This window comes from Heptranchias perlo, chromosome 4 (assembly GCF_035084215.1).
Source record: "Heptranchias perlo isolate sHepPer1 chromosome 4, sHepPer1.hap1, whole genome shotgun sequence".
Lineage (NCBI taxonomy): Eukaryota > Metazoa > Chordata > Chondrichthyes > Hexanchiformes > Hexanchidae > Heptranchias > Heptranchias perlo.
The window spans coordinates 102,837,557-102,852,185 of record NC_090328.1 but is presented as its reverse complement, the minus strand read 5'-3'; the positions used below and the strand labels follow the sequence as shown (position 1 = coordinate 102,852,185).

Here is a 14,629-nt window from a genome sequence, read left to right as displayed (position 1 = left end):
GATTTCTGACTTTTCAGCCAGTCTCCTACTCTCCAAATAACTGAGCACTGAGACCTGCACAGAGAGCAATAGCATTGACTGTTCTGCCCCCTAGCCTTGAACTATCCATTCCACTGGGTGTTTAGAAGGAGAGCATCAGTCCAGTGCTGGGCAGTAACACAGGAGTCCATCACACTATTTACACCAGGACAGTACGGACCTGTGTGTCAGTAGCAGCCTGGCAGAGCAGGAGATGGGCTGGGAGAGTGGGACCAGGCCAGAAATAGGTGAGTGGAGCCACAAATTGGCTTTGATACATCAAGGTTTGAAGTAAAATTCAGTAGAAGTTTATGGAAAAGGTTCAGGTCCAGGCCAAAATTTTGATATATCCGTTGTATAATAACAGATACAAATTATATTGGTGGGGAGATTTTAACGTGTAGGAACTGAGGAAATATTTTGTATTTCTCCGCATTGATAATTCATCTGTGCAGATTTGCACTACTGATCCCTCTGTGTATGTGTGTGTGTCTGTGTGACTGTCGGTTATGATCTATTTCCAGGGCACCTTCACTAATTCCATCAGGTTACTTCTTGTAACTGATATCCAGGTTGTGTTATCTACTTAAGCCATTTCAAAAGCAAGTTCCAGTTTTAATCATGCCTGCTGTTACTAATTAAGAATGAAAAAATGTGTTGGTCACAAAGAACAGATGGGGAGGCAATTCAGCCTATTTGGCTCATCCTATATTAGGAACTTACAGTCCTCCCACCACAGTGACGAACTGCTTTCTGCATGACTGCACTCTTTGTGTGAAATGCTTCCTGACATCATAACTGAACTTACCTTTCACAAGTTTGTGTCTATGGCCCCGTGTCCTAGTGCTCAGGGAATAACCTTTTCCATTTCATTTAGTATCTTGAATACCTCTAAGATTCTCTCTCATTCACCTCCTTTGATTATCGGTTTCGATAGTGATTTAACGCAGCTCTCCATCTATGTGCCTTTCAGGATAACCTTTTTTATTTTGAACATTCGTTTTGTTGGAGGAAAGGGAAAGCTAAGTGATGCAGTAAGTTTACTTTACGCTGCTCCAGAAATACAAAAGGAAACACAAAACATGTGCGCAATGTGTTCAGAAAGGATCTGAAAATTCTTTGTCATTATCATCATAACGTCACACTGCAAGTGAGGCAGTGATACATTTTGGTAAAGTTTACATCAATTGGGTCAGATTTTGCTCTGAAAATAGAGGCAAGCCTAACAGTGCTCACCATTGTTTCAGTGCATTTGGTCCAGCAACTTGTGCAGTTAAACGCGGAAATCCAGAAGTTGCTGTACCAGATGCCCCGTTCCTCCGAAAGCTTCACGGGAAGGACAGCTCGCCAGCTGACTTACCGTTCAGATGAATAGAATGGTGTGAAGTTCCTGCACTGCACTGATGGATATGAAGTAATCTTGCCAAAAAAAAGGTACATCAAGTTTTTTAAGTCTAAGCATCCTGTTAATGGCGTAGTAAGTCTTAAAGACTGCCAAACAACCTCTCTGGCACTGAAAATTAACTTTTCCTTCCTTCAGATTTTAATTATTGTTGGGCATTATTTTAAATTTAAAATTCTAATTTTTTTTACTTTCTCTTTTTGTCACTTTTATCTCTGTCTTTTAATTTAGTATTTCTTACCCTCTCTTTATTTCGCTTTCTGTACCTGATCTGACATTGAATTTACTATTCTAACTTACACTTCCTAGTTCTGACTCTCCGTGGCTTATTAATATGCTTCAATCTGACTGGTTATGGGGATAGACAGTTACTTGCCCCATTCACACAGGTCCCAGATGCCCGGGAGAGGGCGCTGTGCTGAATTGAAAACCCCATGAGAGGAACTTGCTGTGCAAAAGTCCGTGAAAAGTCTCTGGGCAAGTGCAAGTCTACCGAACGGCCCCACATGTCTACAAATAGTAAAATAAGTGGCCTTTTAACATCTAATGGTCTCATTTCATGCCTTTATATTATAGTCTTTCTGACAACACATAGAATCATAGAATCAGAGAAAATAGGAGCAAGATAGGCCATTCGGCCCTTCGAGCCTGCTCTGCCATTCAAAATTATCATGGCTGATCGTCTAACTAAGTACCCTGTTCCTGCTTTTTCCCCATATCCCTTGATCCCTTTAGCATTAAGAAATATATCTATCCTTCTTGAATATATTTAATGACTTGGCCTCCACTGCCTTCTGTGGTAGAGAATTCCACAGGTTCACCACCCTCAGTGAAGAAATTTCGCCTAATCTCGGTTCTAAATGGCATACCCTGTATCCTGAGACTGTGACCCCTGGTTATAGATTCCCCGTCCATCGGGAACATCTTCCCTGTATCTAGTCCGTCTAGTCCTGTTAATATTTTATATGTTTCGATGAGATCACCTCTCATTCTTCTAAACTCTAGTGAATATAGGCCTAGTCGACCCAATCTCTCCTCTTACGTCAGTCTTGCCATCCCAGGAATCAGTCTGGTAAACCATCGTTGCACTCCCTCCATGGCAAGGACATCCTTCCTCAGATAAGGAGACCAAAACTGCACGCAATACTCCAGATGTGGTCTCACTAAGGCCCTGTATAACTGCAGTCAGACATCCCTGTTCCTGTACTCAAATCCTCTTGCAATGAACGCCAACATACCATTCGCCTTCCTAACTGCTTGCTGCACCTGAATGCTCGCTTTCAGCGACTGGTGTACACGGACACTCAGGTCTCGTTGCACCTCCCCTTTTCCCAGTCTATCACCATTCAGATAATAATCTGTCTTTCTGTTTTTACAACCAAAGTGGATAACCTCACATTTATCCACGTTATACTGCATCTGCCATGTTCTTGCCCACTCACCCAACTTGTCTAAATCACATTGGAGCCTCTTTGCATCCTCCTCACAGCTCACATTCCGCCCCAGCTTTGTGTCGTCTGCAAACTTGGAAATGTTACATTCAGTTCCCTCATCGAAATCATTGATATATATTGTGAATAGCTGGAGCCCAAGCAAATGATCCCTGCGGTACCCCACTAGTCACTGCCTGCCACCCGGAAAAAGACCCGTTTATTCCTACTCTCTGTTTCCCGTCTGTCAACCAATTCTCAATCCATGCCAGTATATTCCCCCCAATCCCATGTGCTTTAATTTTGCACACTAACCTCTTGTGTGGGACCTTATCAAAAGCCTTCTGAAAATCCAAATACACCACATCCACTGGTTCTCCCCTATCTATTCTACCAGTTACATCCTCAAAAAACTCCAGTAGATTTGTTAAGCATGATTTCCCTTTCATAAACCCATGCTGACTTTGTCCAATCCCGTTAATGCCTTCCAAGTGTTCTATTATCACATCCTTTATAATAGACTCTAGCATTTTCCCCACTACTGATGTTAGGCTAACTGGTCTGTAATTCCCTGTTTTTCCTCTCCCTCCTTTTTTAAATAGTGGGGTTACATTTGCCACCCTACAATCTGTAGGAACTGTTCCAGGGTCTATAGAATTTTGGTAGGTGATCACCAATGCATCCACTATTTCCAGGGCCACTTCCTTTAGTACTCTGGGATGTAGATTATCAGGCCCTGGGGATTTGTCAGCCTTTAGCCCCATTAATTTCCCTAGCACTTTTTTTACTAATACTGATTTCGTTCAGTTCCTCCCTCTCACTAGACCCTTGGTTCCCTAACATTTCCAGGATATTATTTGTATCCTCCTTTGTGAAGACAGAACCAAAGTATGTGTTTAATTGTTCTGCCATTTCTTTGTTCCCCATTATAATTTCCCCCATTTCTGACTGTAAGGGACCTACATTTGTCTTCACTAATCTTTTTCTCTTGACATATTTATAGAAGCTTTTACAGTCAGTTTTTATGTTTCCTGCTAGTTTACTCTCATACTCTATTTTTCCCTTCTTAATCAATCTTTTTATCCTCCTTTGCTGAATTCTAAACTGCTCCCAATCCTCAGGCTTGCCGCTTTTTCTGCCAATTTTATATGTCTCCTCTTTGGATCTAATACTATCCCTAATTTCTTTTGTAAGCCACGGTTGAGCCACCTTTCCTGTTTTATTTTTGCGCCAGACAGGAATGAATAATTGTTGTAGTTCCTGCACATGTTCTTTAAATATTAGCTATTGCCTATCCACCGTCATCCCTTTTAGTAAAGTTCCCCAATCTATCCTAGCCAACTCACACCTCATACTTTCGTAATTTCCTTTATTTAGATTCAGGACCCTAGTTTCGGATTCAACTACTTCGCTCTCCATCTTAATGAGGAATTCTATCATGGGCCGGAACTTGCTCCGACCAGCGTGGCAAGGCTGTCTGCATATCCTGCGGACAAACACCACGAATAAGCTTACCTCGTGGTCTCCTACGTCCACTTGCTCCCTCTTCAATTTTTTTGAAGTTCAGTACTGTGAATTCAGCACAGGTTCATTGGGATCCTGTAAAGACTGTGGGAGTGGAAGCCAAGCAAACAGAATCTATCAAGAAGAGAAGTCACGCCCATAGCAGGCAAGTACAAATCATTCATTTAAAGTAAACTTCTGTATATTAGTTTAAATAAAAATTGAAATAAATGATTTAATGTAATGAAACTTACAGAAGTTAAAAGGGAAAAAAAATTAACATTTTTAAAATGTTTTTAATGATCAAAAAATATTAAAATAAGAGTAATTTGACATTCCACATTTTTAAAATTGAATTTTTTGTTGTTTCACTGTCATTAACAGTTACCACACTTTTAAAAAGTAGTGTAGAGCTGGGATTTTCCAGCGTACCTTTTGGTGGCTTCATTCCAGCTGGGCAGATGGATAAGGTTATGAATTTTTAATGATTTTATTGATTGTAGGGTAGCGTGGCCCTTTAACTTGGACCTGTCAAACTGCCGGCGAACCAATGAGAGCAAGTTCACTATTTCCGGATTTTAGTGCGCATGTGCGCATTCGTGAACTCACTCCATCAATTCGCCGGCGGAGAGAGAAGACGCCATAATGGAACGGCGTCCCGAAGTGAGTAATTTCTGGGCCCATGTATTTAATCCATCTAAAATCAGCAATGTTGTTTGTTGCTCAACAGAATGAAAACCCTGCTTCCAACATAAATATATTCAGTCACTTATACAGAAGTGTGTGAAACTGAAGTATTTATAAAAGGGATTGTGTCATCTGGACATGTCTTGTAAGATCTTAGATGAGCTCGCCTATAGGTCAAAAGGTTGTGGGTTCAAGCCCCACTCCAGAGACTTGAGCACAAAATCTAGGCTGACACTCCAGTGCAGTTCTGAGGGAGTGCTGCATTGTTAGAGGTATTGTCTTTCAGATGAGACGTTAAAACTGAGCCCCCATTTGCCTGCTCGGGTGGATGTAAAAGATCCCATGGCACGTCCAAGAAGAGCAGGGGAGGTTTCCCAGTGTCCTGGCCGTTATTTATCCACCAACCAACACATAAAACAGATCATCTGATTATTTACCCCATTGCTGTTTGTGGGAGCTTGCTGTGTGAAAATTGGCTGCCACATTTCCCTACATTACAACAGTAACTACGTATCAAAAGTATTTAATTGGCCGTGAAGTACTTTGGGATGTCCTGAGGACGTGAAAGGCGCTATATAACTGCAAGTTCTTTGTTCTCTTCGTTCTACTCAGTGTGTCTGCCAATATAAAACATTTGGTGGAACAACACAGTGCCTTTAATAACATATGTAGTTAATGTGAACACTAAATTGGAAAGCCCTGAATGGAGTACTGTCTTAGTGCAGTGTTAAATGGGAACATGGAAAAATTCTGACAATGAGATGTTTTAATGTAAGAACGGGAGTGCATGTGTCTGTGCGATCACACATACACACTCACACACTCACTCACACACACTCACCTTCATACTCACACTCACCCTTACACTCACACACAGTGCCAGAAGAAACTTTCATCATTTTCTTTGCTACAACCTCACACGGGAATGATGTGATGATGCATTTCAATATGATTTGCACCATCCTGCCTTGTGTGGACTGTTCAGTTTTATTTTTTTTTTGTAAGAACAGTGCCCAGCAAATGTTTTACAGAAAGTGCATTTCTCATCATTTAAAATGGTGCATCAGTAACATTAAACGCCTGCTGATGGCACATTGAGAACAATTGCTGCTACTAGCTGAACATTGAAATCAGCAGTGACTGGCTTGGTAAATCTGTGCCTGAATCTATGACTTTGAATGACCAAAAATAGCTTTCAATTTTTAAAATGGGATATTTTTTCATTCCAGTGCTCCATACGGGAGTTTACCAGGTGAGGAGATTTATGATGGTGATATTCCTTTAAAATGTCTTTGCCACTGACCACCTCTGTGTGACTATATATGCCATATATAAAAGGAGCCCTCTGACACTGCCACCTCTCTTCCTGGTGCCAGCTTCTGACACTCTCCTGTAGCCCACCTTGTGCTAGACAACAAGTACCCTGCTTCTCTCTCCCGATCATTCCTGATTGCTGTGCTGATACTTCCAAATTTCCCTGTTTGTTAAGCTGACTGACATAATGACAGACTTTGCATTTATCCTCACCTTTCAAAGAGCCTCCATGTCCGGATAATATGCACGGATTTCCTATGATTGGCCTTTATCCAGCACAAAACTGCTTTTTATCCAATTGTTTTGCTGAAGTTTGGTTACTGATATTTGCAGAGGTCAGGACTCTCCGAGAACTGCTACACATGGGTGTGTAGTCTCTTAACAATTTTTTTTACCCTCATCTACTTTTCAACATCCTGTGACTGTGGCTCGCTGATCCTTCTTGTTCTCCTCAACTTGTCCGCTGCCTTTGACATCGTCAATCACTCCATCCTCCTCCAACTCAACTCCTTCATAGTTCACCTCCGTGACACTGCTCTCTCATGGTTCCACACCTCCCTGTCACATCACAGACACTACACTGTCTCCAATGGCTTCTCCTCCCGGGTCCACATAATCATTGCTGGTCTACCGCAGGGTTGCATTCTTCGCCCCTTCCTCTTTGTTATTTATATTCAATCCCTCAGCGACATCTTCCAGAGGCATGGGATCAGCGTTCACATGTACGCCAACAAGTGTTAGCCGTCGCTCAATGGTAGCACTCTCGCCACTGAGTCAAAAGGTTGAAGGACATGGGCACAAAATCTGGGCTGACCAGTGAAGTACTGAGGGAGTGCTGCACTGTTGAAGGTGCCGTCTTTTGGATGAGATGTAAAACCGAGGCCCCATCTGCCCTCTCAGGTGGACATGAAAGATCCCATGGTACTATTTGCAAGGGAGTTCTCCCTGGTGTTCTGGCCAATATTTATCCCTCAACAAACATCACCAAAATGGATTGCTGTTTGTGGGACCTTGCTGAGTGAAAATTGGCTGCCGTGTTTCCTCCATTACAACAGTGACTATACTTCAAAAGTACTTCAATGGCTGAGATCGTGAAAGGCGTAATATAAATGCAAGTCTTTCTTCTTTCTTCCAACACTCAGAGAGGCAGAGCTGAGTGTTGGAAGAAAGAAGAAAGACTTGCATCTATCCCAGGACTGTCATCACTCATTCCAGCACCCTATCTACATCAAGACCTGGCTAAGCCTTAACACTCACCAGTTAAATGTCAGCAAAACTGAAGCCTTCATCTTTGGATCCCACAAACTAATTGCCTAATTACCTCTGGCCTTCGCTCTATCAACCTCAGGCTTGACCCCAGCCTCAGCTTCCTGCTTCAAGTCTGATCAGTCACCAATACTGAATTGTTTCACCCGCAAAACATTGCTTACCTGTCCCCTACCTCTCTTCCTCCACATCTCACCCATGACCATCAAAATCCTAATCTAGACTGGACTTCCCCTTGCTGGCCTCACCACTTCCACCCTTCCATCAACTACAAATCATCCAGAACACCGCAGCCTTCACCCTCATCACCCCTAGTGTTACCAAGCTCCACTAACTCATGCACTCCAGAGAATCAATTAAGATTCTTGTCCTTTTATTGAACTCCTTTCATGGCCTCACCTTTCCCTACCTCTGCGATCTCCTCCAGCTGCACATCCCCGAGCCCCACCCACTCCTCTGACGCTGGCCTACTTCTCACCCTCCCTCCACACCACCATCGGTGGACACTCCATCAGCACCAATGCCCCAACCCTCTGGAACCTCCTCCCTTAGCATCTGTGCCTTATCCCCTCCTTCAAAAGCCTCCTAAAAACACCTTCTCTTTAACCATACTTTTACACCTACATACCCCTCTTTTCCCTTTCTACCTCTTGCTCGGTCCACTGCCCTGTAAATTGCAGTGAGACGTCTCTCTCTCTAGGTATGCAGCGCTAAAGAAATGAGCGTTTTTTGCTAAATTTCAATAGAAACAGAGAAAATCTATGTGACCACCATTTGTGGTGTCGACGTACATAGTAACCAGAGGTATCCTTACCCCATAGTTAGGGTATTCCAATGGGAAACCATTCATCTGTCTGCTTGAACATTGGGGATCTGGGTATCATGAAGCCACCTCACAAGGAGATTCTCTCTCCCTGTGCAGTATAATTACAACCATTTGCTCCTGTCGATTCACATTTTTACAATTTGTTTGGGTCAAACACCAACTAAAATATTAAGATAAAAAAAAACAAGCTCTTGACCAACAATGCTCAATTTAAAGACCAATTTTTCTTTTTCACCTTACACTGCAGAGACAGAATCCAGCTGCTTTCTCAGGCAAGGTACAGTCTACCTTATTTTAATCAGCAAAATTAACAGAAATGAGATGTGCAAGCACTGGCTCAACATGGTTGATCAGCATTAAGCATTTCAACTGATACATGTGATATAACGAAACACTGATACTTTATGGGAAGTGAAGTAGAAAGTTGCAGGCAATAACCCATGCATTTTGTACAATGTAGTATGTTATTGCGAGACATTTTTGCACAAAACATACTTTACATTCCTGATAAACACAGTAGAGCAACAGAAACGAACATATTCTAACCCGCTAATACAATTTTAAAATATTTTTTAAAACAACAAAACAGAAAAGCAAAAATCTGATACTTAATTGGGCCTGCTGGTGATCTGTAGGAAAGGTCTCCAAGCTTGGTATGTATCATACAGCCTCAAGAGCTATAAAGGTGAAAACCATGGGCCCATTAATTTGCATATATTTCAAGCTGTTGATACTTACACTTCTGGGTGTTCTGATTTTGGATTTATCCACCAGTGAGGGAAAAGCAGTCCTTTCAGACCCACAAACAGGACCAAGTTTCCTGGGCTTTGAGAGCTTGATTGCCAGAGCTTCTGGCCCCAACGCTGCAGATTGGACAGCCCCGATCTACAGCATGTTAAAATGTTAATGTGGGATTACTTTTGTTCCCCTTGTAGTAAGGTTGCATTACGAACTTCACTCACTACAACAATGACAAGGAAGTAGATCATTTGTCTATACTGCTATTTGCTGATTGGCATTATAACAATATACTTGAAAAGGAAAAATTTGCAGGGCTGTGGGGACTGGAACTAATTGGATATCTCTTTCAAAGATCTGGCACAGGCACGATGGGCCGAATGGCCTCCTTCTGTGCTGTATGATCCTATGAACAAGAGAGCCATGTGCAGCGTGATCTTGATTTGGGGAAAGAGAGAAACTTCCAGTTAAAACCTCAACAGCTTAATACAGGAATGTGAAACTGGAGGACAAGAAGTTAAAATTAAGTGCTGTAGTCTTGGGATGTCTGGTTAGTGATTGAAAAATAAGAAGTCATTTTAGAAGCAAAAGGCTGACCAATATGACTGAGTGGTGAAATATACTTACAAGGGTAATTCTTCATAATCCAAAGCTGTAACTTTTGATACATTCTGCCCGTTTTCGACTTTATTCATGATACTAGCAGCACTGCTGGCTGTATCCTCTTAATTCCTAACAGAAAGTAAAGAGCTCGCAAACATTGAGTCCCCCACCTTGGTTTTGTAAAGTTTCAGCTGTGGCTTAGTTGGTAGCACTCTCGCCCCTAAGTCAGAAGGTTGTGGGTTCAAGCCCCACTCCACAGAGTTGAGCACATTCAAGGCTGACACTTCAGTGCAGTACTGAGGGAGTGCTACACTGTTGGCAGTGCCATCTTTCAGATGACACATGTATGTAAAAGATCCCAAGGCACTATTTGCAGAAAAGCAGGGAAGTTCTCCTGGTGACCTGACTAATATTCATCACTAAAACAAATTATCTGGTCATTATCTCATTGCTGTTTGTGGAATCTTGCTGTGTGCAAATTGGCTGCCGTGTTTCCTTACATAATAACAGTGGTTACGCTTCAAAAGTATCTCATTGGCTGTGAAGTGCTTTGGGATGTCCTGAAGACCTGAAATATAAGTTCCTTCTGCTTTTGCATCCCCTGAGTTGAGCTTCTAAAATGCTGATTACACATTGCTGTAACTACATTAACAATGCACCCTATAACCCTTTACTTAACACTTTCAAGATTATTTTCCACTCCAGCAGTTCCTTGTCCCATTCCAATCTTGTGGTGGTTGGGTTTTAACTGCCATTCCAATTTCAGAGATTTAAAAGTTTTCTCATGGGATGTTGTTTAACCTTTTAAACTCCAGTAACAATTAAAAACAATCACTAAAATCCTGTCATTTGTTTTAAACTCTCAGTATATCTTAGAATATAGCACAGACAGATGCTAGAATTTCCCAACAATGGGACTTGTTCTTAAATCAAATTGTTCTTGTGAGAACTTTATCTTCCCTTTCATTGGGATTTGATCCAAAACAGAAGTAGATAGGTGAAACCTAGAACTCTCCCAATTCCTCTTTTTTCCTCATTTATCTTGCTTTAAAGGGTTAATGGTTTTGACTGAAATGCATCGCTGATGCTCACAGGCTCTCTAATTTAGTAAGACAGATGCTTGTTGGAATCATGACATCCAGGGGGATTTATTGATCTTCTGCCAGCTTTGCTCGTCTCTTCATCAGCTTTGTCATAAGTTCATCAGTATTACCTCCACCTGCAAAGAGAAAAACACCTATCATATTTTTATGTTTTGTTGATCTGTGATGTTCACTACTGGCCTTTACCGTAAAATCACAGCCAACATGCCGATAAATCTGATAAGAGATGTGAAGACCCAATGCCACGTGTGGTATTGAGAAGATTACCTTTGACGACAAAGCGATTTTTAGGAGCTAGGGTCTCTGCTGCCATAACTTTGCATGCTAGTTGAGGCTTGAATTCAAACATGAGTCCCTTAGGTTGGATTCTGTCTTGCCTCTGTAATAACTGGCATACTGCATGCAGAGGCTAGACTTTCTCCATCTTAAACTGGTCAGCGGTTTGAACAAAATTCATCACCCAGTGCCATTAATCTAGATTTAGGTTTTCATTGCTCACTGCAAATCAGCGTTACATTATTAATTCTAAAAAAATTTCCCCTCTTTTCCTGAAGATGCTCCACTTTGTCCCCACAGGGACCAGCCACCTTTTGGTTCATCGCCCAAGAGGCCAGTCTTCGTGTAGCTGTGAGAGGCATCACATCCAAGCCTGATCTTCATCTGGTGTCCACATACAATCATTTTCCAGCACAGTCACTGAAGAGTGATCAGGAAACAAGCACCTGGCTGATATTTCCCTTCCCTACCTCAGCAGTATCGTGGCCAGCTGTAGCAGTCCCAACTATGGGGTCTTTGTAAGTATAGGTGAACTAAATAGAATAGCCATTGTAAGCTTTTCTTAATATAAAATATCTACGCACACACTTTTTGAAGATTGATTCTACAGTGGTTACAAAATCAGGCCTGAAGCATAGTAGACATTACCTCATTACCCGTCCAAAGAAGAGATAAGAAATGTAGCCAGAGACTTTAGGGGAGTAGCCTGGTATGAATAGACTTGTGTTATGGATGTACTGGAAAGAGATAAGAATTTGAAGGCTACAGAGAACTAATGAGCACTCGTGTGGAATGTCTGGAGTGTAATAAGCAACCTAAGACATTAATGGGCATGCAGACCAAATGATAGCAGCTAACCTTACCTCTAAATGAGCATACACACAGAATTTAATGACATATTGTAACCACATTTGTCCATCCTATAAAAGATATAACACACTGGAGCTCCTCGGGGACTTTGACCTAGTCTTACTGAGGCTAGCGAAAGAAGTCAAAACGACATGCTTCCAACCTCCTGATGAAGAGTTCTTTGCACGTGAGTTATAATCGATACCGGTCTAATATGTACTGCATGTAAGGAGTTGTGTTTTATCTCACTAACTTGATTTAATAAAGAGTATTAACCAGACATTTCAGTGTTTCCTTGTTCTCGAATTTGTATTAGAGGTAAAGTATGCATGACAATATCCTATAACATCTCCACATAAGGGCAATAGGGATATATAATGATATTCTATGTAAACCCAACAATCTTGTTGAGATCAGTTAATTAAGTAAAAGTGAAGGATTGAACCTAAGCCATTCCTAGTCTGTATAGCTCAGTATTGCATAACATTACCAACAGAGGGGAAGCCATGTGCATTATGATTGATACATGTATGTTTATTGACATGTCCAGTGATGCAATTGAAACCGTTGGACCGTAGAATTTTACTACACAGAAGGAGGCCATTCAGCCCATCATGTCTGTGCTGGCCCTTTGCTAGAGCAATTCAAAATTAATCCCACTGCACTGCTTCCTCCTGCATTTTCCTCTGTTTCAAATATTTATCCAAATCTCCTTATAAGATGCAATGGTCTCTATCTCAATCACTCCCTGTGGCAAAGTATTTTATGCTCTGACAACCATTCCAAGTAAAGAATTTTTTTCTAACCTCTCTCCTCACTCTTCTAGTCACAATTTTAAATTGGTAACCTCTCATTCCTGACTAGAGGAAACAGTCTTTCCCTATTCACCTGATCAAAACCCTCCATAATTTAAAAAATCTCCATAAATCTCTTAGCCTTCTCTGCTCCAGTAGAAATACCCCCAGTCTTTCCTTATAACAGTAATCTCCTATCCCTGTGATCATCCTGATGATTCTGCACATTGTGCACATGGCTTTAACAGCCACACGAAGACTGGCCACTTGGGCGATGTACAAAAGGTGGCTGGTCCCTATGGGGACAAAGTGGATCATCTTCAGGAAAAGAGGGGAGTATTTTTTTAAACTTATGTACTTTATGCCTCCACCATAAAACCCAAAATGCTAATGGCTTTTTTGCGGCTTTATCCAGCTGCCCTCGCAATCTCAGAGAATTATGTATTTGGACCACTAAGCTTCAGTTCAACCAGACCCTTCAGCATCTTTCCTTTGCACACTCCCATTCCTTGTTTTTTCTCCTACAATGTATTGTCTCACACTTCTCCATACTATATTGCACAGCCATCTATTTGCCCATTCCACCAACCTTCTTCATGTCTTTTCAGAACTCCTTGCTTAACATAAACTGATTAAGTGAGTGGGCAAAACTATGGCAAATGGAGTTCTATATGGGAAAGTGTGAGGTTCTCCACATTGGACCCAAGAAAGATAGTATTTTCTAAATGGTGAGAAACGAGAAACTGGAGAGGAGCAAAGAGATTTGGGAGTCCAAATACTCAAATCAGTTAAAGCTGGTAGACAGGTACAAAAAGCAATCAAAAAGGCTAATGGAATTTTGGCCTTTATTTCAAGGGGGCTGGACTACACAGGGAGGAAGTTATGCTTCACTTGTACAGAGCCTTGGTCAGACCACCTCAGGATGAATATATTGGCCTTGGGGTGCAGCGCAGATTCACCAGAATGATACCGGGGCTTAGAGGGTTAAATTATGAGAGGTTGCGTAAACTTGGCTTGTATCCTCTTGAGTTTAGAAGGTTGAGAGGTGATCTGATTGAGGTGTTTAAAAAGATAAAATGATTCAATAGGGTAAATACAGAGATGCTATTTCCTCTGGTGGGAGAATCAAGAACAACTTAAAATTAGAGCTAGGCCATATAGGAAAGGGTAGTAGGAATCTGGAACTCTCTCCTCCAAAAGTCTGTGGATGCAAGGACAATTGGAGCTTTCAAGACTGAAATAGATAGATTTTTGTTAGGTAAGTGGAGCAAAGGTGGATAAATGGAGTTGAGGTGCAGATCAGCCATGATCTAATTGAATGGTGGAGCAGGTTCAAGGGGGCCTACACCTATTCCTTATGTTCCTATGAATTTAAATGTATGGTCTGCACTACACCACCTTCTATAATGATATTACATAGACAGATTACATAGAATGTACAGCACAGAAATAGGCCATTCGGCCCAACAGGTCCATGCCAGTGTTTATGCTCCACGTGAGCTTCCTCCCTCCCTAATTCATCTAATCCTATCAGCATGTCCTTCTATTCCTTTCTCCCTCATGTGTTTACCTAGCTTCCCCTAAATGCATCTATTCTAGTTGCCTCAACTACTCCTTGTGGTAGTGAGTTCCACATTCTAACCACTCTCTGGGAAAAGAAGTTCCTCCTGAGTTCTCTATTGGATTTATTAGTGACTATCTTATATTTATGGGCCCTAGTTCTGGTCTCCCCCACAAGTGGAAAAATCTTCTCTACATCTACCCTCTCAAACCTCTTCAAAATCTTAAAGACCTCTATCAAGTCACCCCTCAGTCTTCTC

General features: G+C 41.6%; 1 protein-coding gene across 2 annotated transcripts in view; it reads right to left on the bottom strand.

Moving 5' to 3' along the window:
- Positions 1 to 8,724: 8,724 nt before the first annotated feature.
- LOC137320576 (signal-transducing adaptor protein 1-like) overlaps positions 8,725 to 14,629 on the bottom strand; it is a 65,171-nt gene continuing 59,266 nt past the window's right edge. For both annotated transcript variants that reach the window (XM_067982261.1, XM_067982262.1), the window contains one exon: positions 8,725 to 11,006. In XM_067982261.1, the coding sequence (XP_067838362.1) occupies positions 10,936 to 11,006 (71 nt within the window). In that variant the 3' untranslated portion in view covers positions 8,725 to 10,935. The remainder of the gene's footprint in view (positions 11,007 to 14,629) is intronic.